We start from the raw sequence: 25,142 nt of genomic DNA on the forward strand, positions 1-25,142 counted from the left end.
TTTTATATTCATTACCAAAATCAAATTGATACATCTTTCCTGTCATACTGATACAAACTGATACAACTTTTGTGTCAAACTGATACATCTCCTCCTTGCTTCTCTTTACAAACTGAGGCTGTATTTACAGGCTTCTCCTCTTTACAAATCAGATTACAAATTGCAGCATTAGTGCATTTACAAATTCTGAATCAATGAACAGAATTGCAGCATTGATGTAAGTACAGCTTTCTCCTCTTTACAAATCGAGGCTGCATTTTTTTCACCCTTTTTGCTCAGTGTTCATGCACTGCAAAAGTTGCAATGTACAAACCACTCCATTGAACACTCGGTTTCAGTTTCACCATGCCAAATTACATGAGAGATGAAACAAACATCCTATTGCTCCTGCTCTGACACTGTGACAAGCAAACAGAAACCAAAAGAATGGAACAAGCTTCTGGTCAGTAGAGATGAAACAAGCTTCCTATTTACAATTTTTTTCTGGCTAGGCTCAAGCACTTTGTACAACGCTGCTCTGGTGGATTCAGAGCTTTAGCTTGTGGTGGATTCAGAGACGCTGCTCTGGCTTGCGGCTTCAGATATGCTCTGCAGCGTCGGTGAACAACTACACAAGCTCGATTAAACTGATTTCCCCACTAGCAAGCATTACAACGCTGGGAATATCGCGGCCGTGTGCCTCATCCTGCGCCAGCAGCCGCACCGCCTGCCGTTCCTCGAGCCCGAGGCTGCGGTGCCCGACGCCGAGCAGTTGGCGCCGCTGCACGCCGCGGCCGCGAGAGACTGCGGAGAGGTGAGGAGGCTGACCGAGCAGCTAGCGACGCGGAGGCGGTGGCGGTGTTGATGGATATGGGCGCCGACACATCGGCGGCCGACGCGCACGGGAGGAAGGGGCCGAGGGGGAGACGGGCCCGACGGGGGCGCCGCGGAGGAGAGGGCCGAGGGGGAGACGGGCCTGATGGGGGCGCCGGGGAGGAGGGGTCCGATGGTGAGACGGGCCCGACGGAGGAGCTACGGAGGAGGGGTCCGATGGCGCTCCTCCGATTTTGCTGCAGCTGCGGGCGGGCAAACTTGAAACTTGGGACCAAATTGCGAACAGTTCAACTTGTGTAGGGGTCTTTCCGCAAAAAAATCCACGGCGGGATGGTGGGCTCGCGGGGCGCCTTTAGATACGGATCCGAGGGTCTAGAGCGGCGGTTTGCACAATTACACACACAGTTGGGTTTGCACCAAAATTTTCGCCTAATTTTAATAGCAACTCCGAGCTTATGGTGGTCACCGGGTGTTACAGCTAGGGTGGATTTACTTCGAAATTTTGGTCGACTAGCTTGTTACGTACTCTGTCTAGCTGTCGAATTTTCACGAGGCAAAGGGACAGGGAAAAAGTATGCCATGGATGCAGGGGGAAGCTGAAGTCGATGGATCCTATCCTTGACGGTTGCATGCAGCAATTCATGGAGTCCGTCCAGGAAAGAAATACAGTACCCGGCATGGCAACTCAACTGCATGTAGATCCATCAGAATTTCTCTGTCAGAGAGGCGAGAACAATTACTCCTTGGCGACTGCGAAAGAGAGAACAAATTAAGATCCTCAGGGCTTGGCTTGGTCCCTTAGTCGTCGCCTCGTCGGTGTGCTGTGGAATACTAGCAACAACCTCTGAATGAAATGGCCGGACGGCAAGCACGACATGACATGGATGGCGATCGCATCCATGTTTTGGTCTCCTTTCCCGCCGGTGGCGCGATTAATAACTAATGGTGGAGCTGAGTTACTAGCTGGAGTCGTTGCTTCAGACCAGACGTCTTTGTCTTAATCCAAGCCGAAAATTACTGTCCACATAGACAGACCTCGGAGGTTGACTTAGCAATTCTTTCATTTCAAGATATACATATATAAAAAAGATATATCTAAAAATTACACGTGCATACTTTAGAGTTATGGTATGCACAAATATTTTTTTTTTTTTAAAGTCTGAACATGAACATTTTATTCTAGTTTTGGATTTTTATACATCTAACTTGCAACACTTATATGTAATCCACTTAAATGCGTGGCAAAAATAGATGAAACGTTTAATAAATAATACATTTGTTCGTCTACATCTTAATTGCAGTTATGTAAGTAACTTTGTGAAAAATCGTAAGCAAATTAGAAAGGATCCATGAGCAATTTAAAAAACAAGTTAATGCAATTTAGATCGGGTGTTCAACAAATTTTGTAAACAAATTAGAACTATTCAAAGATAATATAAGATCTAGCTGCTACATATTTTCAATAAAAAAAAATAAGAGCAATTTGTGAATAATTTTACTACAAGCAAATTTTAGAAAAGCAAATTGGTTTAAACTCACAAGCAATTGTGTATATTTTTAGGAGCAAAATATATGTACATGCATAAGAATCAAGCGTGCACATATCGTTTTTAAATTTTACTAAGAAAAGAGATTCACTTGGGAGTTGTGATGGCATGTGTTCGCTTGGCAGAACAGATTTACTGACACTGACAGAAAGGTTCATTAGTTATGAATTACTATGTGATCCATCATATTTACTATTATCACGTCCCAAAATACTAATCACGTGATAAAGTATTTATAAGCATCATGATATTATGTTTATATATATTCGTTTCATAACTTGAATTTAAACATGTTTTAAAAGTACTTGGAGATAGCTGAGAGCTCTTTCAAAAAAATCCTAGATGCCTTGGTGATAAAAAAGAATAGAGAAAGGTAATAAAATCAAGTTTTCAGCATAAGATCGTCCTCGTGGTCTGATCGGAATTCCCCCACGGTCTGACCACCAAGGGGCAGCCACGTAGACTTGCCACGTGAGCTAGCTCCACTTAAGGAAGTCGGCCAACTCTCTCTCACTCACACTCTCACTCTCACTCTCACTCACTCCTTCACACACACCAAGAGAGAGATCACCTCGATGTCCACGACAACCGGAGAGGACTCCCTTGAGCTCCCCGAAGGCATCCTCGAGCTCATCCCCTTTACCCTCGTCATCGGTAAAGTTTCCACGCGAGTTCATCCACCTCAAGCCTCAAACCACCCTGGAGCACGATCTCCAAATCGGAGCTTCCCCAGACTGATCCCTTTCAATAAAAAGCTTTCCTACACCAAGGTGAGACATCCCCTACCATTTCTCCATCGTTGCCGTGCTCGAATCGGTCCTCATTTCATTTAATACACAAGTTCAACCTTATCTTAGATCCTATCCGTGGAGTTTTCCAAGTTTGGCTCGATGAAAGTTATCCAAACCACCCTAGAAGCATTCCACTAGTTCCATAGAGCGTTTTGATACTTTTCATGGTTGAAGGTTTCGCCGGAGCCTTCTCTAGCGGCCTCACAAAGTGGCGCTGGCATGATCTTATGGTCTGACCACCAGACAGTGGTCTGACCGTCGATATACCGTCGGTCTAACCGTTAGAAGCCAAAACTTTCTGCACGCTGACGGTCTGACCACCACTTCAATACCAATTTGACCGGTAGACACTTAATGTTATATGCACTTGGGTTGTCTTATCTAGTGTTTCAAACTTCGGAAACCTAATCATTTGGTGGTTGGAAATGTTTTTGAAACGTGATGCTCTATTAATTTTCAAGCATGCATCATATACACACTTTTCCATCTTTTGATTATTTTTTAATGCATTCTTGCTTCGTTTAGAATTACATCGACGGTCCAAGCAAATGAAGGTGATGTTGATCTACTGGAGTTCTGTGAGTGTTGCGCTAGGAGTATCAGACAACCGCTAGAGCAGCAAGACAAGCATCTAAGCATACTCAACCTACTACTTTGGATCTGTTATGTATGTTTGCATGAGTAGTGAGTCTATTGTTGGGTTTAGATGGGTAGAACATATGTTGATAAATTGCATTACCTCTATCTTGAGTTGTTGATTATCTATATCCTTGTAGCCTTGATAACATCATTAATGTCTAACTTACAAATTATTCAAAATACTTAGAAATGTATAGATCCTTAGTAGAAGATGAGCAATGATTTAATCATTGTTTGCGAGCTTAGGGCTTACTTATTGTTTACAAACACAATGACAGTGATGTGAGTTACATGAGATGTGAGAATGAAGCAAGATGTGAGCAGTGCTACGGGTATCTTCTGCACCGAATGAGTTCCTTGGTGTAGTCCGGGAGAGGAGCCCGGATGCCATAGATCGCTTGCATCATTTAAGCACCATCTGTTGGTGCAGTTGGCTTTAGCACTTTCTGTACTTACTATATGTCATATATGGGAACGATAAGCTAAATAACTTTGTAGATGTGGTCTTTTGGCATGCGAGTTGATGGTGTTGTGGGTATAATAGGCTTGTAAGTGTATCAAATTTGCTCCGAGAGTAGTTCTGGATGACCTCCATACCTATCAGCGTATAATCAAACGGTTGGGGCTTATTGGAAAAGGTTGACACGAGTATCCCCTTACGTGAGCCAATATGGACATGTGAGCCGTATGGTTCTCGAGTCATGTAGGTAAAGAAGTACCCCTGCAAGATGTAAAAGCAATTCAAATTATCGCGCTCTCAGTCATGAGCATGCTTCTGTCTATTGGCATCGGTCGTAGAGTTTCTGAATTTGGGGATGTATGATATAGAATGGTGTGTTGGGATGGTTGGAAATGATAATTGATTACATAAGATTGTTCCAGTTACATTTATATTCAAGTTGTTGGTTACATGGTAGAAAGATACTTTTAGTTAAGTATAGAAACTCACATGTGTATGTCAAGTTGTATTTCGCTTATGAAATTTACTTAACTATGTGATCGATTCGTTACTAATACCTCAATGTATTATCTTTGAAGTCAAGCTATTATATGTATCTATTATGAATTAAGTCTTACGAGTACCTTCGTACTCACGCTACTTTGCAGATTTTACCGGTGAGGAGAAGCTCGTGTTTGGCTACTTCACGTCCGTCGATATAGGTGGTAGGAATGAGTTGTGCAGACTACTCGTGTGGAGCCTAAGGGCTTCAACTAGCTTTTGGTATTGATAGGTATTACTTTTCCGCGGTATAGTTTCTCTAATTTTTTGTTGTAAATTGTTGAGTACTTAAGAACTTGTAATACAATTTAATTATTCAGTTTTTCTTAAGTTTTTGTTGTGATGATATATGTTAAAAAGACACGTGTTTCGATGTTAAACATAAAATACGTACCGAGACTATCAGAATAATATTCCAATTAATTATTATAATCATAATTGACCATTCTAATTAATTAAAATACTATTTAAACAGTTCGTCGCAATTACCGTTGCTGATGATGATAGCATGGAGTGAAAGTCACGCAAGCTTGTAGTAATTGACGAGCAAATTAATTAGGTTGGATATGATCCACATCTTGTTTGGAATCTGACGAATATATATATGCACTCTCATGTGACTGTAGTACAAGAGGATCGGACTACTACTCCATCACAAGGAAACTGCAGTTGACTCCACTCTACCCACCAGATTCATTCTGATTTTCGGACCAGAGCAAGAGAGAGTAACCTGCCCGCGAACTGATGCCGCTCGGCAAGCAACCCAACATGTCTGTCTTCCCAGGTCACTGACTGTCGGGCTCACAACAACACAGAGCTCCCATGTCAGTGACCACTGACAGAACATATATGCATGTACACACACAATCGTTAAGTTCGGCAGAAACTGATTCCCCTTTTTCTTTTGTTCTAATTTTCTTTTAGGAAGGAAAAGAGGAATAGTACTCCAAGTCAGTTGATTGCAGTCATAGTAGTGGTGAACGACAGAGCGAGTAGTGATAACTTCCTCCTCCATCCCATCCCATTGCATTGCAGTTCCCTGCCCCTTTTCCCTCTCCTCCCTCACTCCGCAGTTGCAAATCTCTTCTTCTTCTCTCTTCTCCATCGGCTCGGTTCCCTCCTCAGTTCAGTTGCCTACACAGGACAGGAGAGGAAAGGAGAGGAGACGGGAGGGAGAGAGGCTGCCTGCCCCTGTCTCCCTCTCGCTCCCCCCATGGGGAACTGCGCCAGCGCCATCGATGCCTTCGTCCAGGGGGGCAACAGAGCATCGTCCTCCGCTCCTGGTAATCACCAAGGGGAGAGACCGCTCGCCGTTTCCTCCTCTCGTAAAATTTCAATCTTTGGGTTAATTTCTGAGGCCTCCTTTTTAGTGGACCCTTCTGTTTAACAATCGATTACAAATCATTTTTCTTTGTTAAGAGTGATCATGCCCATTCATTGATAATTACTGGAGTATCTTCGTGCAAGAAGCATCTTTTCCTGCACCTAATATTTTGCTCGCTCACTCATGCGGGTGACAATATTTGATTGCGTACAGTGCGTCAAATTGTCCTCTTTCAATCCTTTTACTCACATTATACCGCCATTTCCTCTTTCTGTTCCTGCAAATTTCTCTTCTACCGGTCTAGTAATAATCCTGCCACTTAATTCACGACATACTCCCTCTCTGTATCGACTGAAGATGTGTTTGCAGTTTCAACTAAAATCCCGCTTTTCCAACAAGTTCATTTGATTGCACGACTTTTCTGTAGAACTTAGAAAAGTTTATCCGGGCCTGAATCACTTGGTCCATGACTTCTGCACTTGCACCATATGCTGTGTTACCTCATCACCAAATGCAAAGGCAAATTAATATGCATAACAAAGTTCTGATTGTTTATCCATGCAACTCAAGACCTCACATCACCTAATGCCCATACAGGAATATCTGCATCGAGGAGAACTAGTAGCTCCACCACCACTGAGAAGCTGTCAACCATTAGTACCAGCACCTTCATGCCATCCACAGTCAGTGGTGTTAGCACCGATGATGATTATCAAGAGGGCCAGATCTTTGAGTCTCCAAATCTCAGAATCTTCACCTTTGCGGAACTGAAGAGTGCCACCAAGAATTTCAAGCCTGAGACAGTGCTTGGGGAGGGCGGATTCGGGAAGGTTTACAAGGGATGGGTCGATGAGAAGACCATGAATCCATCCAACGGTAGCTCCGGCGTGGTGGTTGCTATCAAGAAGCTCAACTCCGAGAGCGTGCAGGGAATGGAGCAATGGCAGGTAATTGTCAAGTTGCTGGTTTTTCATTACACTATAAATTGCATGGGCTAAGCAGTGTTAATAGTGATTCTTGTAATCAGGAAACTAGGGGAATGAATCAGTGAATACTTACAAATATTTCAGTAGCCATTAAAAATCATAAAAATAAACCAGCGGACTAGCTCATGTTATAATTGTCACATTTGAATGTTTGTGGCAAAGTAGAGCTTGCTGGCCTTTTCAAATTCTTACTATAACATGTAAATATTCTTTTTACTGATTTTTATGTTTTTTAACTCTTGTGTTGGTCTGCTTTTATAAAGATTCAGCCTGAAGAATCACTATGACTACAGTTATTTTCCCCTATTTTATTTAGATCAGAACACTCTAGGTGTTTGGCTTTACTGCATGATCCAGTACTCTCAATAATTGTTGCACACTTTATATTTGTGGTCTTTTCAGCTAGTAGTGCTTTTTTACAGAATGATTTTGGATTTAGGCCATAGCTTCCCTTTTTTTTCTGATGATGTATGTAGTGCTATTTTCTGTAATATATATGCTGTTATGCTTCTCTCTCAAAAGGAATTGCTTGTTTCCAACGCAGTCTGAAGTGAATTTCCTCGGGAGGATTTCACACCCCAATCTTGTCAAACTCTTGGGCTATTGCATGGATGACAACGAGCTACTACTTGTCTATGAGTTCATGGTAAAGGGGAGCTTGGAGAACCACCTCTTCCGAAGTGAGTCTTTTAGAAGACGACATTTTTCTAATGATGAACAGTTCTCTTTATGCCAATTCGTTTCACCCTCTTTATGCCAACTTTGCAAGTTTTGGTGCTTAATCCGTGAATACAATATCATTTTCATTAGATATTATATATCAAGTACCAAAATCAATAGTGCCATACAACTAACGAGCACTTTTGGAGGATGTCACATGTCAGCATCAACCTAATTGTCCAGAACTAGACGATATCTTACTGCTGCTGCCTTCAATTATTCTTACCATGTCAACTTGAAAATTTTAGATCAAAACTTGGCGCCACTTTTTTCTTGTTACTATTTCTGGGCCACCAAGGGACTTTATGATGAATATTCCTATTTACTTCAGCTTTAGTGCTAACTATTCACCGTTATCAGGAGGGGCAGTTTGCAAGCCACTGCCTTGGAGCCTCAGGCTGAAGATTCTCATCGGTGCAGCTCGTGGCCTTGCCTTCCTTCATTCCTCAGAAAGACAAATCATTTACAGGGACTTCAAGGCTTCAAACATCTTGTTAGATTCGGTATATACTTTTTTCAGAATTATTAATAAACCAGATGTCTGTTGTCTGAACAATATTCTAATCAGCCTGCAACCATGTCATGTTCAGAACTTCAATGCAAAGCTCTCGGATTTCGGATTGGCCAAGCATGGTCCAGACGGTGGAGAGTCTCATGTGACAACAAGAGTCATGGGAACCTATGGCTATGCAGCTCCAGAGTATGTTTCTACCGGTATGTCTATCATTTTTTTGTGGGGTATGTATATCAGTTTATCCCTTATGCTTGACAATTAGCGTAAGCAGCATAATGAACATCTGTTCATAGTGCTAAGTATTAACTGATTCAACTTTCATGAACTAGGCCACCTGTATGTGAAGAGCGATGTGTATGGCTTCGGTGTTGTGCTGCTGGAGATGCTCTCTGGCCTGAGGGCGCTGGACCCGAGCCGCCCCAGCGAGAAGGTGAACTTGGTGAACTGGGCTAAGCCATTACTGGCTGACCGGAGGAAGCTCAGCCAACTCATGGACAGTCGGCTTGAGGGGCAGTACCATTCCAAAGGAGCCCTCCACGCTGCTCAGCTCACCCTCAAGTGCCTGAAAGGTGACCCCAAGAGCCGTCCGTCAATGAAGGAAGTCGTGGAGGCTCTCGAGCAGATTGAGTCGATGAAGAGCCGGACGAGGGAACCCAGGCACAGCTCCTCGGTGGCGCGTGGCCTGGGGCATTCACCGAGGATTGACAGCACTAGGAAGAACTCCAGGGGCAGGTAGATGATCATAAGGATATAGGATGAACTGATTTTTTTTTTTCGAATACGCGGGACAACTGCGCATCTTTGTATTAAGATGGAATACACAGGACGAACTGATTTTGATGCGGATACTGTAAAGTTAGACCACAATTTTTGTTGTCATGACGAAGTTTATGCCAATCATGATGATCAATGTAACAGTATAGCAAAAACCCACAGACTTGGTAGTTGTCATATACTCAAATGCATGAATTCAACCATTTTTTCCACTGAAGGACTATGTGAGCTGAATTGCGTCGGATTGCGCCAGAACAGCATTCAATCATCGTCAGCCCTTTTTTTTCCTGGTTGGTCATGATTCTGTAGAAGTGCTGAATTTCTGTGGTCAGATGCGAAGAAAGTAAACAGTTGAATTCGAATCATTATCAGAAAGATTTTAGCAATCTTTGTTCATAAAAATATTCTAATTGCTGAAAATCCTGAGATAGTGATGTTGGATTCTTGCTTGCACGCTCTTACAATTAATTACTCCTGGTTGTGGCTTAAACTAATCTAATAGTCCAAAGCAATGTGGCTCTCTTCCATTCTTTTTGGTTCGTTTCTAGTGGGATGTCCACTAACAAAGCCAATCTAGAACATTAACAAGTAATAACTTGCAGTGGTAATGGGGAATTTAGAAATGATTTCAAACACTTAAAGTATTTGATGCCGTAGGGTTTAGGCCTCCAATTACCACTAGAGAAAAGATGGGTCAAAAGTTGTAGCTCGGTTGGAACTAAGCCTACCTGCATATGTCATTAGTCGGCAAAGGAGGTGTCTTTCAAGTCCATCTCTACTTTGTGTTCTGCTAAGCTCATTGGGTACATATAAGGATTATATTTGATGTCATGTTTAATAACGTTAGGGAAAGTAAGCAGGCATTGCCAAGTGAGTACTTGATCATTTGCCCCTTCTGATCATTGGGTACAGATATGGATTACCTATTGATCCTTTGCAAATTAGCTTATCATTGGGTGCACGAGTTGAGAGGAAGAGCATAATATTCTCCCTATATTTCTCTCTAAAAATCAATAATCTGAGTCTAAATTCAGAAAACCGAATGTGTTTATGCTATTTTTTGGGTGCAAATTCAGCCTTCCCACTGCTGCCCTCAGTGTACATAGAATTGTAATTTAGCTGCGGCCTTTTCTCCAACTTAGCTGTAGTCATCCAATGATCTCAGAAAAAAAAAGAGGTATGGAATAACCAATAATCATCCCCGTTTTGCATGGGTGCACGTAGCATTTTTATTCCCGTAATCCCGACCAATGTTCCTTCCATTCCAGCTGTGATAGATTCGCCCTTCTTCCTGCTACCTCCACCCAACTCTCGTCCCCAAAAATCCATCTCCACCGAAATAAAAAAAAAAAGGAAAAAAGAAAATTCACATCCACGCCACTCCACTCGGCCACTCCCCCTTCTTTCATGGCGTCCTCCTCCGCCTCCGCCTCCTCGTCGGCGGCCGCGGCGGCCTTCCCCAGAAGCCTCTTCCCCCAGCGGCGGAGGCCCGGCCTCCTGGCCCTCCTCCTCGTCCTCCTATGCTTCCTCTCCGTCCAGGTTGGTCGGTACCCATCCCGTTGCTTCACGCTCCTCACTGTTCCCCGCGATGGCGAAATGTTAGGTTCGTCGCACGAACCCTAGGGATTCATTCCTTCTCATTGTTCCTGCCGCTTCGGCTCCGCAGGTCGTGATCCATGTGCCCTCCGCCAGATCGGCTGTGTACCAATGGCTCTTCTCCGATCACCAAACGTAAGAACCGTACCTATCGCTCTTCATTCCTATGCGCTTAAAGGCTCTAACTTTGTTGTTATCTTGTGGTTCTGGATTTTCAGCGAGCGCGAGGGTCCCAACAACTGCCCTGGGTGCGGCAATTTACAGGTTATTATCCAACTTCGGCAGCTTGGGATGCACAATTGAATCATCTTGCTTGCCAAGTTACCAAGTGTGCATTGTGATTGTTTGGCAGGATGCGGACAATGCCGATAAGACCATCGCGTACACGGACCAGGATGGCCGGATCAAGCTGTTCAAAGTTTCCGCCAGAGAATTTGTGTCATCCTCTATCTGGGAGAACCCTTGGATGCCGAGAGAAAGCCAGCCGGTAGCCGGAACTGTATTTTGTGAACCAAAATGTGTTATTTGTGTGTACAAGTTAGTACGTTGTTTTATTTTATAGCGCTCACGTGTTTTTCTACTGTTGCAACAGCAAGAGGCTGCTGAAGAGCTTCTACTAGCCACCGGATCAGAAGCCACCAATCTCTCAAGCGTAGATACCTTGGCAACCAAAGGCATTGATCCGATTAAATTAAAGCGGCAGGTAAATTTTTCTTCATCCTATATACTGATAAAGAAAAGGATGGTTGTTCAAGCCTGTGTTGCGATCTTTTTTTGTTTTGCTCCCTGCTGTGTTAACTCTTCACCATCTGAGTGGATTTGGCACATGAATATTTCTCCTGCAGGTATTTCGGCGTAAAAGAAAGGAGCAGCGGATTCAGGAGTTGCTTCAGATGGACAAGGAGGTCGAACTTGAAATGCGAAATGAGGCAACAAACAACTCAAGAAACTTTGATAATAAAGTAAGAGGCAGCTACAACATATGGAGATTGGAGTTCCACCATACCAATACAGATTCTACTCTTCGGCTCATGAAAGATCAGATAATAATGGCCAAGATATATGCCACCATTGCACGCTCCCAGAAGGAACATGACCTGTATGCGTCACTCATGAAGTTCATAAAACAAAGCCAAACAGCTATTGGGGATGCACACATGGATAACGAACTCGATCCGAGGTACTTCATTTTTTTCATTTCCAAAGATTACTCAGTTTAGTTGCTTCTGCACTTTGGTGCTAAAGGATGAATTGTTTGACACCCCTCATTTCTGCAGTGCTTTAGAGAGAGCAAAAGCAATGGGGCATGCATTGTCTTCAGCTAGAGATGTTCTGTACAACTCTGGTGAAGTATCAAGAAGATTGCGCGTTATGCTGCAGTCTACGGAACTAAATATCGATACAGTGAAGAAACAGAACACATTCCTGGTTCAGCATGCTGCAAAGACGGTCCCCATGCCCTTGCACTGCCTACATATGCAACTGACAACTGATTATTATTTTCGTGATGGTGTCATCAAGGAGTATTTTCGTGATTCTACTTTGAAGGAAGAAGAACATAAAGCAAAGCTTGAGGATCGGTCACTCTATCACTATGCTATATTTTCTGATAATGTTCTTGCAGCTTCAGTAGTGGTCAGATCTACTGTGACAAATGCTAACGAACCAGAGAAGCATGTGTTCCACATTGTCACAGATAGGCTTAATTTTGCAGCTATGAAGATGTGGTTTATTAGTCATCCTCCTCATTTGGCTACTGTCCATGTAGAGAACATAGACAATTTCAAGTGGCTCAATTCGTCGTACTGTTCTGTTATACGTCAACTTGAGTCAGCTCGGCTCAAAGAATATTACTTCAAAGCACATGATCCATCATCACTCTCTGATGGAAATGAGAATCTGAAGTACAGGAACCCCAAATATTTGTCTATGCTCAACCATTTAAGGTTCTACATGCCAGAAATACACCCCAAGCTTGATAAGATACTGTTTCTCGATGATGATGTTGTTGTACAGAAGGATTTGACACCACTTTGGGATGTTGATCTTAAAGGGATGGTAAATGGTGCAGTTGAAACCTGCAAAGAGAGTTTCCACCGCTTTGACACTTATCTCAACTTCTCACACCCAAAGATTTCAGAGAACTTCGATCCGCATGCTTGTGGCTGGGCTTTTGGAATGAACATGTTTGATCTGAAGGAGTGGAAGAAGCGAAATATCACTGGAATATACCATTATTGGCAAGATTTGGTAAGTAGTGGAACAAGAAAACTGCTGTTAATTTTATTGTTGAACTACATCTATCCCACCACGAATTTTCTGTCTATGATAGTCATGCTAAAACAGCATAACCTGTAATTAATTTTGCTCTTTCACTTACTAAGAGAAGACCTGTTGCAGAATGAGGACCGCAAGCTGTGGAAGCTGGGTACATTGCCTCCAGGACTAATTACTTTCTACAACCTGACATACCCGTTGAATCGTACCTGGCATGTATTGGGCCTTGGGTATGATCCAGCTGTTGACATTGCCGAGATCGATAGTGCTGCAGTGGTTCATTACAACGGGAATTACAAGCCCTGGCTGGACCTTGCCATTTCCAAGTACAAGCCCTACTGGTCCAAATATGTAGATCTTGACAACTCACATGTTCAGCATTGCTACACGAGCAAGCAATGACATATGTGTATCACGCCATCCAGTTTTTCTTTTGGGAGCATAAGTTATTCAATAGGAGGGAGTTTGGCAGAGTAGCGGTATGTAACATAGTTCATTCTTCATAATCTTGTTTGGCAGAGTAGCGGTTAAATATGACTAGCCGGTTGAAGCTGCTCAAACACACTCAGAAAAGAAGGAAATGTACTGATGACTTCAAGGATAAATATAGAAAAAAATAGTTAGTATATGGTAGTGATTGTTACGATCTGGCATCACTTAGTCGCTGAGTACCGAGGTATGCATCTCTAATAGCACGCATCTCTTCAGCGGCATCGCTCGTCGAAAGCCGCTCTCTGGGCAATTGCTTTGAGCATAGGACACCAAGCTGGATAATGGCAGCCAAACATTCCTCGGTTCTGGTTATAGCTCTTGTGTCGTTGGCATGTATATTGTTTGCTTCATTATGCAGCCAGATGTTGGAATCTGCTATCTCCATGGCCTTGTCCGGAAGAGCTGCCTCAGCAAAGTAATGCAGGCTTAACCCTTCTCTGAACATATCGTCTGTGGGGCTCCTTCCTGTAAACATCTCCATCAAAGTGATTCTGAGACTGTACACATCACCATAAGTTGATACTTCAGGCTCTTCTCGGTATTAGCAACTGCACATGTGTTTCAGATACATGATATGATATAGCAATTTAAAGAAGTAAAAGAATATAGTATAATAAAAGTGAGATTTGTATATATAAAATTCACAACATGATCATATAATTTTAGAAGGTAGGAGAATGGTGAGTACTTGGATAGGATGGTGGAGGAGGATCATATTGTTCAGAGTTGACTATTTGTAGCGATGTTGTGAGGAGGATTAAGGTGATTATCGATTTGTAAGGGGATAAAAATAATTCTCACATAGTATATTAGTGTAAAGATAGCACGATGGAGGCGACCTTCGTGTTAGACGGCAATGGTGGCGACGTGCGGTGGTGGTGCACCATCTCCAGAAAGTCAGCACGATAGGCAAAGTGCGGAAGACGGTGCACTCTCTATAGAAATCCGACAGTGAATATATGGAAGATAAATATTGAGTGTGTAGATACGAAAGATAAATAATAGAAGATTGAATGTATTTTTAGAATATATGAAAGATAAATATTAGACATCTAGTATGAAAGATAAATAATAAGATATTAAATGTATTTTTGGAAAGAGAGACGGAGTTCAACTTTGTTCGGTGATAATATAGATATTCTACAATTGATTGAAACAATCTGGGAGTGTAAACAGGTATGTATAAAGTTCTTCAATGAGTTGCATACAAATAGTATGAGCAAGTGTTTCAAACGTATGAGCTGAGTTGCTTCCTTGCTTGAATTTATAATATGCTTTTATTTCTCCAAAGTCCACCGTCGCCCATGGTTTGTGATTCTTGTGGCAGTTTCTAGTAATACGGAGTTTGGCAAATCCTGGACCCGCAAGATGCCTTATTTGACCACAAAAAAAAAAAAGAAAAAGAAAAAGAAAACCACGGCGGGGATCTGCATGCCGGCCGTTTACATGTTGGGACCAAATGTATGTTGATCTCTGAATTGCAGCATGCAGCTATCCAGAGTCCTTGATAGGGGGGAAAATAAAAAGGAATGATATATAGTGTATCATCCTACGCTTCATTACAGCTAGAGCTCTGCAATCTTTCTTTTTTTTTATCTTAATCGTATCATGTGTGGCTTCTCTTCAGTCATGTCTTAAGGAATTATCCTGAATGACTGTACATTATTTGTTTAAACCTCAGAACAGTGCCGACAGCTAAATTAAAACTTAGCATGGTTATATATACCATTGCTCGTGCAAGTCTTAATTTGTCCAAAGTGCGTACACGGGATTGTTTTGTCGATCAAACTAAGTTTGCTAGTGATTTGACTATATGGTAGTGTAAACGGAATCCAAAGTGCATGTCATTGTCAGTTTACAAAGAAAAAGAAAGGAATAGTATCCAGATGAAGGGAAATATAATACACAGCCGTAAGATGCCATATCTGCCTACCTGTTATTTCATTCAGCTTCGTAGACACAGCGAAAAGGACAAGTGCTCACGGGGTGGTCGTTATCTAAAACACCGAGGATTCCATTGTAGTACAGGCACCTTCATATCATTTTCGTACGATCCAAATCTGCACCAGAAATTCTAGAAGAAAAAGAAATGTAAGACATAGGTGTTATGATGCACAAGCATCCCACAAAATTTCAGACGCAAAAGAATTTGAGAGAGGGACAAGTGAAAAAGAGAAATGATGTTCTTGGGGGGTGCCAGACGCTGCTGCATCGTGCTCAAATGTTTACAGTAGTAAAGATTTAAAAAAATATTGATGATCTGAATATGATCACTAGTTTTGACGAATCCTGGATCTGCAAGCAGCAGGATGCATGTCGTTATCGATCAACAATGCTGACAACGTTGATCAGATCAGGTACCGACTTAACCGAAAAGAGACGACCTCCACTTGCATTTCGAGGATCACCGCGCGCCGCCGTCGGCCGTGACTGGAATGCAACAATGGCCGAGTGGAGCATAATTTTCTGAAGAAGCCGAAAATCCCAAAAATGCTATCCAAATCCAGGGGTAGATGGATCAGCTAATCACACACCCAGCCAAAACCGAAATCAGGTGCATCATCTAAACAGCAGGAGCTCTGCCAAAACTCCCCATGTCTACGGGGGAATCAGCGAAGCATAATCCTGCAAAATATAGAACTCAGATTCATTCGGGAGAGGGACAAGTGAAAAGACATGTTCACGGGGGTGGTCGTTATTGGGAACAACGACCACCACCAAATCACTTCCTATGATCCAAATATAGCACCAAAATTTTTAAAGTTTGGATCCGAGTTCGAGGCGCATCATCCCGCCAAAATTCACGCTCAAATAAATTCTGCAGATGGAAAAGCAAAAAAGACAAGTTTCCATGGCGGGGTGGTCGTTATTTGAAATACCGACCACCCCGCATCAGTTGCCACCGGAGTAGACATGCGCGTTCTGAGCGGAGGAGTGGAGCTCTGGATGCGGGGAGGAGGAAGATGATGAGGTAGGAGAGGGGAACATAAAATGCATGGTTCGCTTGGTCGTGCAGGCGCGTCCGGCTCCGACCGGATGTCCCGGCGGCGTCAGAGCGCGCGAGCGGCGAGGACGGCTGGCGCTGCAGAGAGTGGCGGCCTCGTCGTCACAGTGTAGGAAGCCGAGTGCAGAGCTCTCGTCCGTGCTGGATTCTGCATGTTCTCTCAATTCTCAGAGTCAACAGGGAAACTCATTAACAACGCGTCTCTTTTGCACCGGAGAGCAGCCATTGGCCCCGCCGCAATGCAACCACCGGTGCTCTCCGGCCGACGACAACGACAACAACAACAGTAGTGCTCATGCACGGCATTTGTTTTTATTATTATGTCTTCCTTACAGAGACGCACCACGAAAGAGTTCCAGGATATGTGCCACCGGTTCACATTTCACAGTTCCATTCACCAGCTACATCAGTATATCACTACCATACTTTATTCATTCATCGTTACAACGATGCTGAGAATTTCACGCCATGTCCCGTCCAACTCGTTTGATTGAATCCAGCACGGACGAGAGCTCTGCACTCGGTTTCCTTCCTTGCCCATCTACATGTTCGGTTTCAGGTTGAGCCTGGACGCCAGCTTCTGACCAAGTGAAGCGTCGCACTGCAACACAGATTAATATAGTTTCAGTGTGATACAGTGCTCTAGATGCACATAACAATATTGTACATGGTTCGTTGCCCAAAATGATAAGCTGTTGAGAACAAAAAGAAAATATACCTGAGACCAGTAAGAGATCCAAATGCCACGATGTTCATGGGTGACACGAGGATCTGTGAGTGCGTCAACCCACCGCTGGATGAACCGGTCTTGCCTTTGTTTCCATGCCACAACAGTTTTAATTAGTGAGATTGCTTAAATAGCTGTAGTCGTCTACTTTTCTAAACAAATCAAAGAGCTGGGGCCAACCTGGCAGGGTCAAAGGATCGGTATCTCTCACCAGCCTGCTTGAAATTGTTCTCCTTCTGAATAATGCACTGCAAATCAACAGTACCAAGATTTTGTGTCAAACACATGATTGACATTTTACTTCAGAAAGGCACCATTTATACTACATATTTGCAAGCATTATGCTAGTAATTGAAAAAAAAAACATAAAAAGAAAAAGGAAAAAGAATGGAGGGCTCAAGAACAAGTTTTCTAATCGTGGTCCACAATCACCACAGCATAGTGGGATAAAAAAGGTACCAACAAAATTCAAGTATATGAAGTTACACACCTTCTCACGGCAGCCTGTCAGGACACGGGGAGGAATAGGGACCTTCTCAGAGTGACGGGCAGGATCAAACCTTGAAGGGAAGTAGTTGACCTGCGAAACAAAGCAAACAGATATAAATGCAAGGGGAATTCCATTTAATTTATGTCAATAGAAAGAAACACTGCATAATGGACCGACAGTCCAACATAAGATGCATCCTAACAGACTTGCATGCTGAAGGAGGCTAAAACTCTAAAAGAAGACAGTACCTCCTCATCCCTGTGCATGAAGTTCATGAAGCCATCATGGTGGTTGTTGTGGTGAGCACATTTTGGTGCATTCACAGGAAGCATCAAATAATTCGGACCAAGACGGTGCCTTTGGGTATCAGCATAGGAGAAAATTCTCGTCTGGAGCAGCTTATCATCAGAATAGTGGATTCCAGGGACAATAATTGCTGGGCAGAAAGCAATCTGTTCATTTTCTGCAAAGAAGTTGTCAATGTTCTTGTTCAGGACCATCCTTCCAACGGGCTGCAGCGGGATGATATCCTCTGGCCAGGTCTTGGTGACATCAAGTGGGTCAAAATCAAATTTATCCTCATGGTCAGGATCAATGGTTTGGATGTAAAGCTTCCATTCTGGGTAATTCCCAGCTGCAATAGAATCATATAGATCCTTTGTGGCATGGCTGTGGCAGGTGCCTCCTACAGTCACAGCTTCATCATCCAACAAGCATTTCACACCACAAGTAGGCTTCCAATGGAATTTGACAAGGTGAGGCTTTCCATCCCTGTTGATCAAGGTGTATGTGTTGACACCAAAACCCTCCATGTGCCTGTAGTTGAGTGGGATACCAACATCATCAAAGAGGAAGGTGAACATGTGTAGGCTCTCTGGGTGGTGTGAGAAGAAATCCACTATTCTCCAGTTCTCCTGCAAATTAGTCTTTGGATTTGGTTTGAAAGCATGGACCATGTCAGGGAATTTCATCCCATCTCGGATGAAAAACACAGGCATGTTGTTACCCACAAGGTCAAAGTTACCCTGAAAAAGGCATGACGAAAATCATTAGATACTATCCCTTGGATATAAAAAGGTCGATATAAGGCATCAACAACTGGGAGAAAGTAATAAAAAGCATGGCAAATCTCTAGGTGAAACTGAGCATAGATAAATTCAGTAATGAAATATTTGTGATTGCTCCTTTTTTTCCTGAGAAGATTTATGATTATCCATGTACGAATTATGAAACCGTAGTGTGTTGTTCTTTTAACCAAAGGAAACTTATATGTCTCACAATAGGTCAGCAGCAATTGTCTGCATAGAAGAAGCTCATCATGACAAGGTAAACAGTCAATTTCATAGGCCAATAACTGAGATAAACAATTATACATTCCAATTAGCAAAAGGATCCAGCAATCGTTTCATCTGTATAAAGGCCCGTGACAAAGGACTTATCTACGGGGCTAAAACACAATTGAAGTCACCATAATTCTAATGCAATAGTTGAAATCAGCAAAATATTTGATATTACAGTCTTTGATGAATCAATACGACATATTGACATAAAAATAGTAGCCAAGATGTCATAGAACTTGCAGCTGTTTTGAAAGAAAGCTCATATTCAAAGCATAACAACAAGCAAAACAGTTAAGTCTTTTTCTGAGAAACTAGTTAAGATGTATCGTCAGTACCTCTCTAGTGTAGAACTTTACAGCAAAACCACGTGGATCCCTCAAGGTCTCAGGGCTTCCACGTTCATGCACAACTGTAGAGAACCGAACAATAACTGGGGTCTGGACCCCAGGAGCCCGGAGAAAATCAGCACATGTAAGGTGAGAAACATCATGAGTCACCTCAAAGAAACCCTTGGCACTGGCTCCCCGTGCATGAACAACACGTTCAGGGATACGCTCCCTGTCAAACTGAGCAAGCTTTTCAATCAGATGATAGTCCTCGAGGAGGATAGGTCCTGCCAATGAAGAAAACATCAAGCCATAAATCAGCCATGATACGTATTGACGAACTCCTAAAAGAAAACATTATCCTTTTTCTGACATCATCGCTGGAAACATATAAAAATGTCAGAACAACCATGACATTCAGAACAACCAAAAACTTCTAAGCACTTTTGAAGTCAGGGCCTTTTTTTATTTGCGGAGGGGCCAGCAGTAAGGAAAAAGGAAAGATCCTACTGAGTAAGCGAGTCTAGGCAATGTTGAACACATAAGAGGTGAAGAACGAACCTTTAGCTTTTCTTGTAGTAAATTCAATCCTACGCCAGATTATCGTCAAAAGTAAATCTATCATGCCACAATGAACTATGGTGATCACTCACTCCACTATCCTGAAAGTGCCCCTCACCTTAGATAATCACTATGAATTGATGGTGACATGTTGTATTTGTTATGTTCTTTTCCCTTAAGACTTAATGGTATGACAGTGGCTGGCGAAAATATCAGGACAAAAGTTTGAGACATAAGGTTTATTTTCACCTTACAGTTGATAAAAAAAAAATGTAACCTTTAGACAGCACAACAAAAATCACAACTAAATTCACTGGCCTACTTCTAGCAGAGGTGAATTACTCGTAGGGAATCGCTGAAAAGCATATAAAAATGAAAACTTTGGGTCACCAAAGAATAGCAAGGCAGACTGTTGTGAGCCAAGCTTCGACAGTCCACAGGCCCAGAGATCACAACAAAAAACAACCAAGAAGCCTCTAGTTCCCAAGGGCTAGCACAGATCACCACGGCAGAACGATCTTAGCTCACATACATCAAGCACGTATGCTAGCTAGAGTTGGTGTAAAGAGAAGAAAGAGAAATCGAGATCACAGACAAAACAAGTCACCACCGACAGATGGAGTTTTGGTCCTGACCTCGCTCTCCGACGGTGAGCGCGGAGTTGTTGTTCCAGACGGGGGCGCCCGAGTTGGTGGTCCAGAAGCTGGAGTTGTTGCCACTCGACGGCCGGTGCTGCAAGAAGGGGCGAAAAAGGGGGGCACAAATCGAGTCAGATGGGCGCATCAAGGAGGGAAAAGACACCAAATTAACGATCTAAGAGGGTAAAATCGATGAAGAAAAAAGGCACCTTGTATGGATCCATGGCTGGCTGGGATCGCGGCGGGATTGGGGAGGAGGCCTCTTCCCTCTGGGGTTCGTTTACTTGGGGGAAGAAGCAATGCTGGTTGGCGATAAGGAGTGGGGAGAGAGAAGTTAATTTATGGGGAGTCGAGTCGGGCGGGGGGAGGAGGAGCCGAGGGTTTCGTGCTCTGCTCGCTCTCGTTTCGCTTCGCGCCTCCCCCTCCACGTGGACGGACCTGCAGAGAGAGGGCACCTGCTACGTTTGGTCACTTTGGTGTGCGTGCTTGTCACGGAGTACTCCTCCTTCCTGCTGCAGGGCGGCGCGGCGGCTGCTGATGGCGAACGATGATGAGATAGAGATGGCATTGGTGGCCTCCTTGGCTCCTTGTACCGGCGAAGTCGGTGAGAAATCGACCATCCATCAGCCGGATCTCTTCTGTTCATACGACGTGTACCTACCTAGGCTGATCGATCGTGACATGGGACCCCGTCGTGTTCTTTTTCTCTTTAAGTTCTGGATTAGCTAGCTTAGCTTGAGATAACGATCGGCATCGCATTCTCGATTAAATAAACTAGATAGATTAGATTGAATCAACTTTATCCGATCCACGCCGAGTCACGGTCGATCGTCGCATGTGGCGTGGATTGAGCTTTAGAAAATTAGATACAATTTGAAGCAACTGCTCTTTTTCTCAATTTCTCCCAGACGTCTCTTGGCCGTTGAATCTCGATCCAACCGTTCACAGCTCATCTTCACCCCTCAGTTTCTCTTCCCAAACAACAACCCTCGTATTCTTCTAGACCCATCTCCACTCATCTTCACGGCTAGATCTGTCATTATGCTGTGCTACCATGTTGTTTCACGGATTTAAAACTTACGTTGAATATTTATCTTTATATTTACTAATTAGATGCTCTTTAAAAGCTCTACGGTGATCCTAGATGAGACGCACTAAGAAAAAAGATAAATTCTAAAAATTCTAACAAAAAACAAAGCATCTGACCATCGATTTAGTAGACTAAGAACAACGACCATTGAATCTAACTTGCTTCTAAATTACCCACATATACTATTATAAAATAATGACCTAAAATATCCCATAAATCAGCTTTGAAATTACCCATGTATGCCATTAGGAAAAAATAACCCAAAATACCCCTATATATGTATGTAAATTACACATCTTCACCATTATGAAAAATCAAACTCAAAGTATAATATATCATTGGGGCCACCATCATACATGAATATAGCCATGGATACCACTATGGTTGCACCAGGCTACCAATGAGATTAGGAGGGAGCGAGCGTATAGATTTCTAGGTTTAGTAATCAAGAAAGAGGTTTCTTTAATATTAAATAAGAATTATGTAACTTTCTAGTATAAATTAATTTATTATATTTTGACCAAAATATTATAACACACACATGTGTGTGTATGTATATATATCGATAGTTTTATTCTAGATGACATCCGGCATCACGAGCACTGTAGTGCTAGCCGAAGTGCCTGTTCATGCCATTGCAATGCAATCTATGAGATGGAATTCTAATTCTTAATAAAATTCAAAGAGAGTGGTGCAATAAGAACTAGGGTTTCAACTTAACATGTAGAGCCAAAAAGTTGTGTTTACAACTGCAACCGTTAAGAATAAAATTGGGAAGCCAAAATGTGGATTCATGAAATCGCGATAGATAGACTGCAGCTGAGAGCTGACATAGCCCAAACTAATGTTTCAATGATACACACGTCGAACTCACGCGGAGGTGCAATGCGGAAAGGAAAAACTATAAATGAGAACGACTAACCCATGCAAAAGCATAAGCTAATGAACTAGTATGTATATACGAGGAACCGTTTAGATAATATTCTAACTAATTATTAGAAGGATCATTATTCATAATCATAACATTGATAATTAACTAGAATATCATCCCGATAGTCCCAGCACGTGCTTTGTACCAAAGATCAAAATACATGCCTTTGCAACATATATATCACAACAAAACTTAAGAAAGAACGAACAATTTACATTATATTACACATCTTTAGCCATGCAACCATTTACACCAATTTACAACAAAATACAACAATATCTACGCAGCGGAAACATAAACCTATACAACAAAAGAGAGTGGAGCCACATGCACATAGGCTCCACCCCAAACGCACGATCTCTGAGAGTAGGATGAACTACTCTTACCCACCACCCTGATCGGCAGGCACGAAGTAGCCAAACACCGGCTCTTCCTCACCGGCAGCACCTGAAAACGCAGGCACTCGCAAGGCTTAAATCATATAGAGCACACATACATAGTTTGACTCTAAGGATTATTCATTAAGCTATTAGCAACGAAAAACCACATGGTTAAGTTAAACATAAGCGGTAAACAACCTAGACATATAGATATAAACAACTAACTTAATCAATAACAACATAATTCTACCCGACCATAACCAACTGAACATAAATAACTCAAACTATTAAACATATATGTAACAAAGACCAACTAAAACTTCTCCCACATATCCAACCATCAACCACAAGCAAAAACTCAACGACCGATGCAAATGGATAGAAGTATGCTCGTGACCGAGAGCGCGGCATTTCGAAACATTTTTACACCTTGCAGTGGATACTCCTGGACCCACACGACTTGAGGACCATACGGCTTGCATGACCACACAGGTCCATACAAGGGGTACTCATGTCAACCTTTTCCAATAAGCCCTAACCATTTGGATCATGCATCGCTCTGCGCGGAGGTACTAGAACTACTCCCAGAGCAAACTAGCACCTCTTACAAGCCCATCCGCTCACACAGTTGATGTTCACGCCCAAATGATCATAGCTACAGAGGTATTCGGCTCGCCTTACCATTAGATCGGCATGTGGTGAGTAAGGTAAGTGCTAAAGCCAACTACACCAACGATCGGTGCTTAAACGACGCAAGCGGTCTACGGTGTCCGGGTTTCTCTCCCAGCCTGCCCCAGGACTTTCCTCCGGAGCAGATAACACCAATAACACCGCCCACATCTCGCCTCATACTCACCACTCATCCAACCATCATCAATCCATATCCAACATTGTGATCATTATGAAAGTAAATATCACCTATGCTCGCGAACAATGAAACAATTTACTGCTCGACTTCTACCGAATGACCTATACATTGCTAAGCATTTTGATTTGACTCGTAACCTAGACATAAGCAATATACTCAAGGCAACAAAGAAAGTATGAACAACAAATCAAGGTAGAAGTAATGCATTCAACATAGGATCTCCCCATTTGTACCCGATCTCGACTCGACATATGCAAACATACATAAGCATAGTTCATCAATTTTAGACTTATTCAATTGAACAAAAGGTGCAATATGCTTAGTTGCTTGCCTTGTTGCTCTGACGATTGTCTAATACTCCCCGCACGATACTTACAGAACTCCGGGAGGTTGGTGTCGCCTTTAACCACAACCGGGTCACTCGCTGGTTCTTCGCTCACTAAACAAGAACACGTGCAATGATGAGCATGAATGAAATGCAACAATATATGCAACCGTATGCATATGAATAAAAGCCATGAAATTATGCTTTATAATACATGAATATTTTTCCTAGTTAGAACAAGTCATAAGAAGACTAGCAAAATTAGATTCACCAATTTTGGACTTATAAAGAATTAACGGTGAATTGATGAAGTCTTAACCTAATTAATTTATCCCAAAATATTAATTAATTATTCAACATCTGGAGACATTTTTAATAGGTATAAGAGGTTATTATGAAACCAACAAAGCTAGTTTCATAATTTTTGAAGCTACAGAGAATTTATTATGAATTTTGCAAACCTCACATCGTCTAATGAACAGTAACTACGGAGCCTCCGCATTTTTTCAGAGTATCTGTGAATTTTTGTGGAGTCTCCAGACTGCGGAGTCTCTGGAAAATTATCCGGAGTCTCCGGACTTTCCAGAACAGCTGTTCTTCGCGGGGGAAAATGGCTAATTTGATTTGTGAGCTTCTCCATTCTAAAGGGAAACATGTTTGAGATAGTTTAGAGATTATAGAATTCACTCATCAACCTAGCAACACGATTCCTAACTCAAATCTTCCCAAATCCTTTAATTTAGTACAAAACCTCAAGAACTCATGAACTTCATAACCCTAACTCCAAATTCGAAATATATCCAACCAAAATACAGATTCTTACCATGGATGCCTAGTTGACTCACCCAAAATGGTTTGTTGAGCTTGGGGACCGTCAGTTGAAGGAAGAAAGTTCGGGAAGAGAAAGAACATTGGTGCTTCTTATGCTTCAACTATGAACACCAAAAGACATCAAAACCAACTTGAATCCTTCGGGAAAACGAAAATGA

At 42.5% G+C, this 25,142-nt stretch overlaps 3 protein-coding genes across 4 annotated transcripts; 2 read left to right on the top strand and 1 right to left on the bottom strand.

Moving 5' to 3' along the window:
* The first annotated feature begins 5,714 nt into the window (after positions 1-5,714).
* On the top strand, positions 5,715-9,325 carry LOC133883568 (probable serine/threonine-protein kinase PIX13). Of its 2 annotated transcripts, none has more exons than XM_062322919.1 (6): positions 5,715-6,073; positions 6,712-7,061; positions 7,645-7,780; positions 8,181-8,323; positions 8,411-8,558; positions 8,664-9,325. In XM_062322919.1, the coding sequence occupies exons 1-6, from the start codon at positions 6,004-6,006 to the stop codon at positions 9,068-9,070; spliced, it is 1,254 nt and encodes a 417-aa protein (XP_062178903.1). In that variant the 5' UTR covers positions 5,715-6,003; the 3' UTR covers positions 9,071-9,325. The 2 variants fall into 2 exon arrangements, with proteins under 2 accessions (XP_062178903.1, XP_062178904.1); XM_062322920.1 differs by having other exon boundaries at positions 5,717-6,073; positions 8,411-8,534.
* A 1,064-nt stretch (positions 9,326-10,389) lies between these two features.
* LOC133883687 (probable galacturonosyltransferase 3) lies at positions 10,390-13,454 on the top strand. The gene is made up of 8 exons (XM_062323069.1): positions 10,390-10,647; positions 10,775-10,839; positions 10,923-10,968; positions 11,057-11,191; positions 11,297-11,407; positions 11,550-11,884; positions 11,982-12,954; positions 13,105-13,454. The coding sequence occupies exons 1-8, from the start codon at positions 10,516-10,518 to the stop codon at positions 13,381-13,383; spliced, it is 2,076 nt and encodes a 691-aa protein (XP_062179053.1). The 5' UTR covers positions 10,390-10,515; the 3' UTR covers positions 13,384-13,454.
* Positions 13,455-16,764: 3,310 nt separating this feature from the next.
* On the bottom strand, positions 16,765-21,035 carry LOC133931212 (catalase isozyme B). The gene is made up of 8 exons (XM_062378049.1): positions 20,769-21,035; positions 20,557-20,653; positions 19,370-19,647; positions 17,943-18,719; positions 17,695-17,784; positions 17,385-17,452; positions 17,196-17,289; positions 16,765-17,078 (listed from the first exon to the last, which is right to left on the bottom strand). Exons 1-8 carry the CDS (start codon positions 20,781-20,783, stop codon positions 17,019-17,021), a joined length of 1,479 nt encoding a protein of 492 aa, XP_062234033.1. The 5' UTR covers positions 20,784-21,035; the 3' UTR covers positions 16,765-17,018.
* Positions 21,036-25,142: the final 4,107 nt, after the last annotated feature.

This window comes from Phragmites australis, chromosome 10, assembly GCF_958298935.1.
Source record: "Phragmites australis chromosome 10, lpPhrAust1.1, whole genome shotgun sequence".
NCBI lineage: Eukaryota > Viridiplantae > Streptophyta > Magnoliopsida > Poales > Poaceae > Phragmites > Phragmites australis.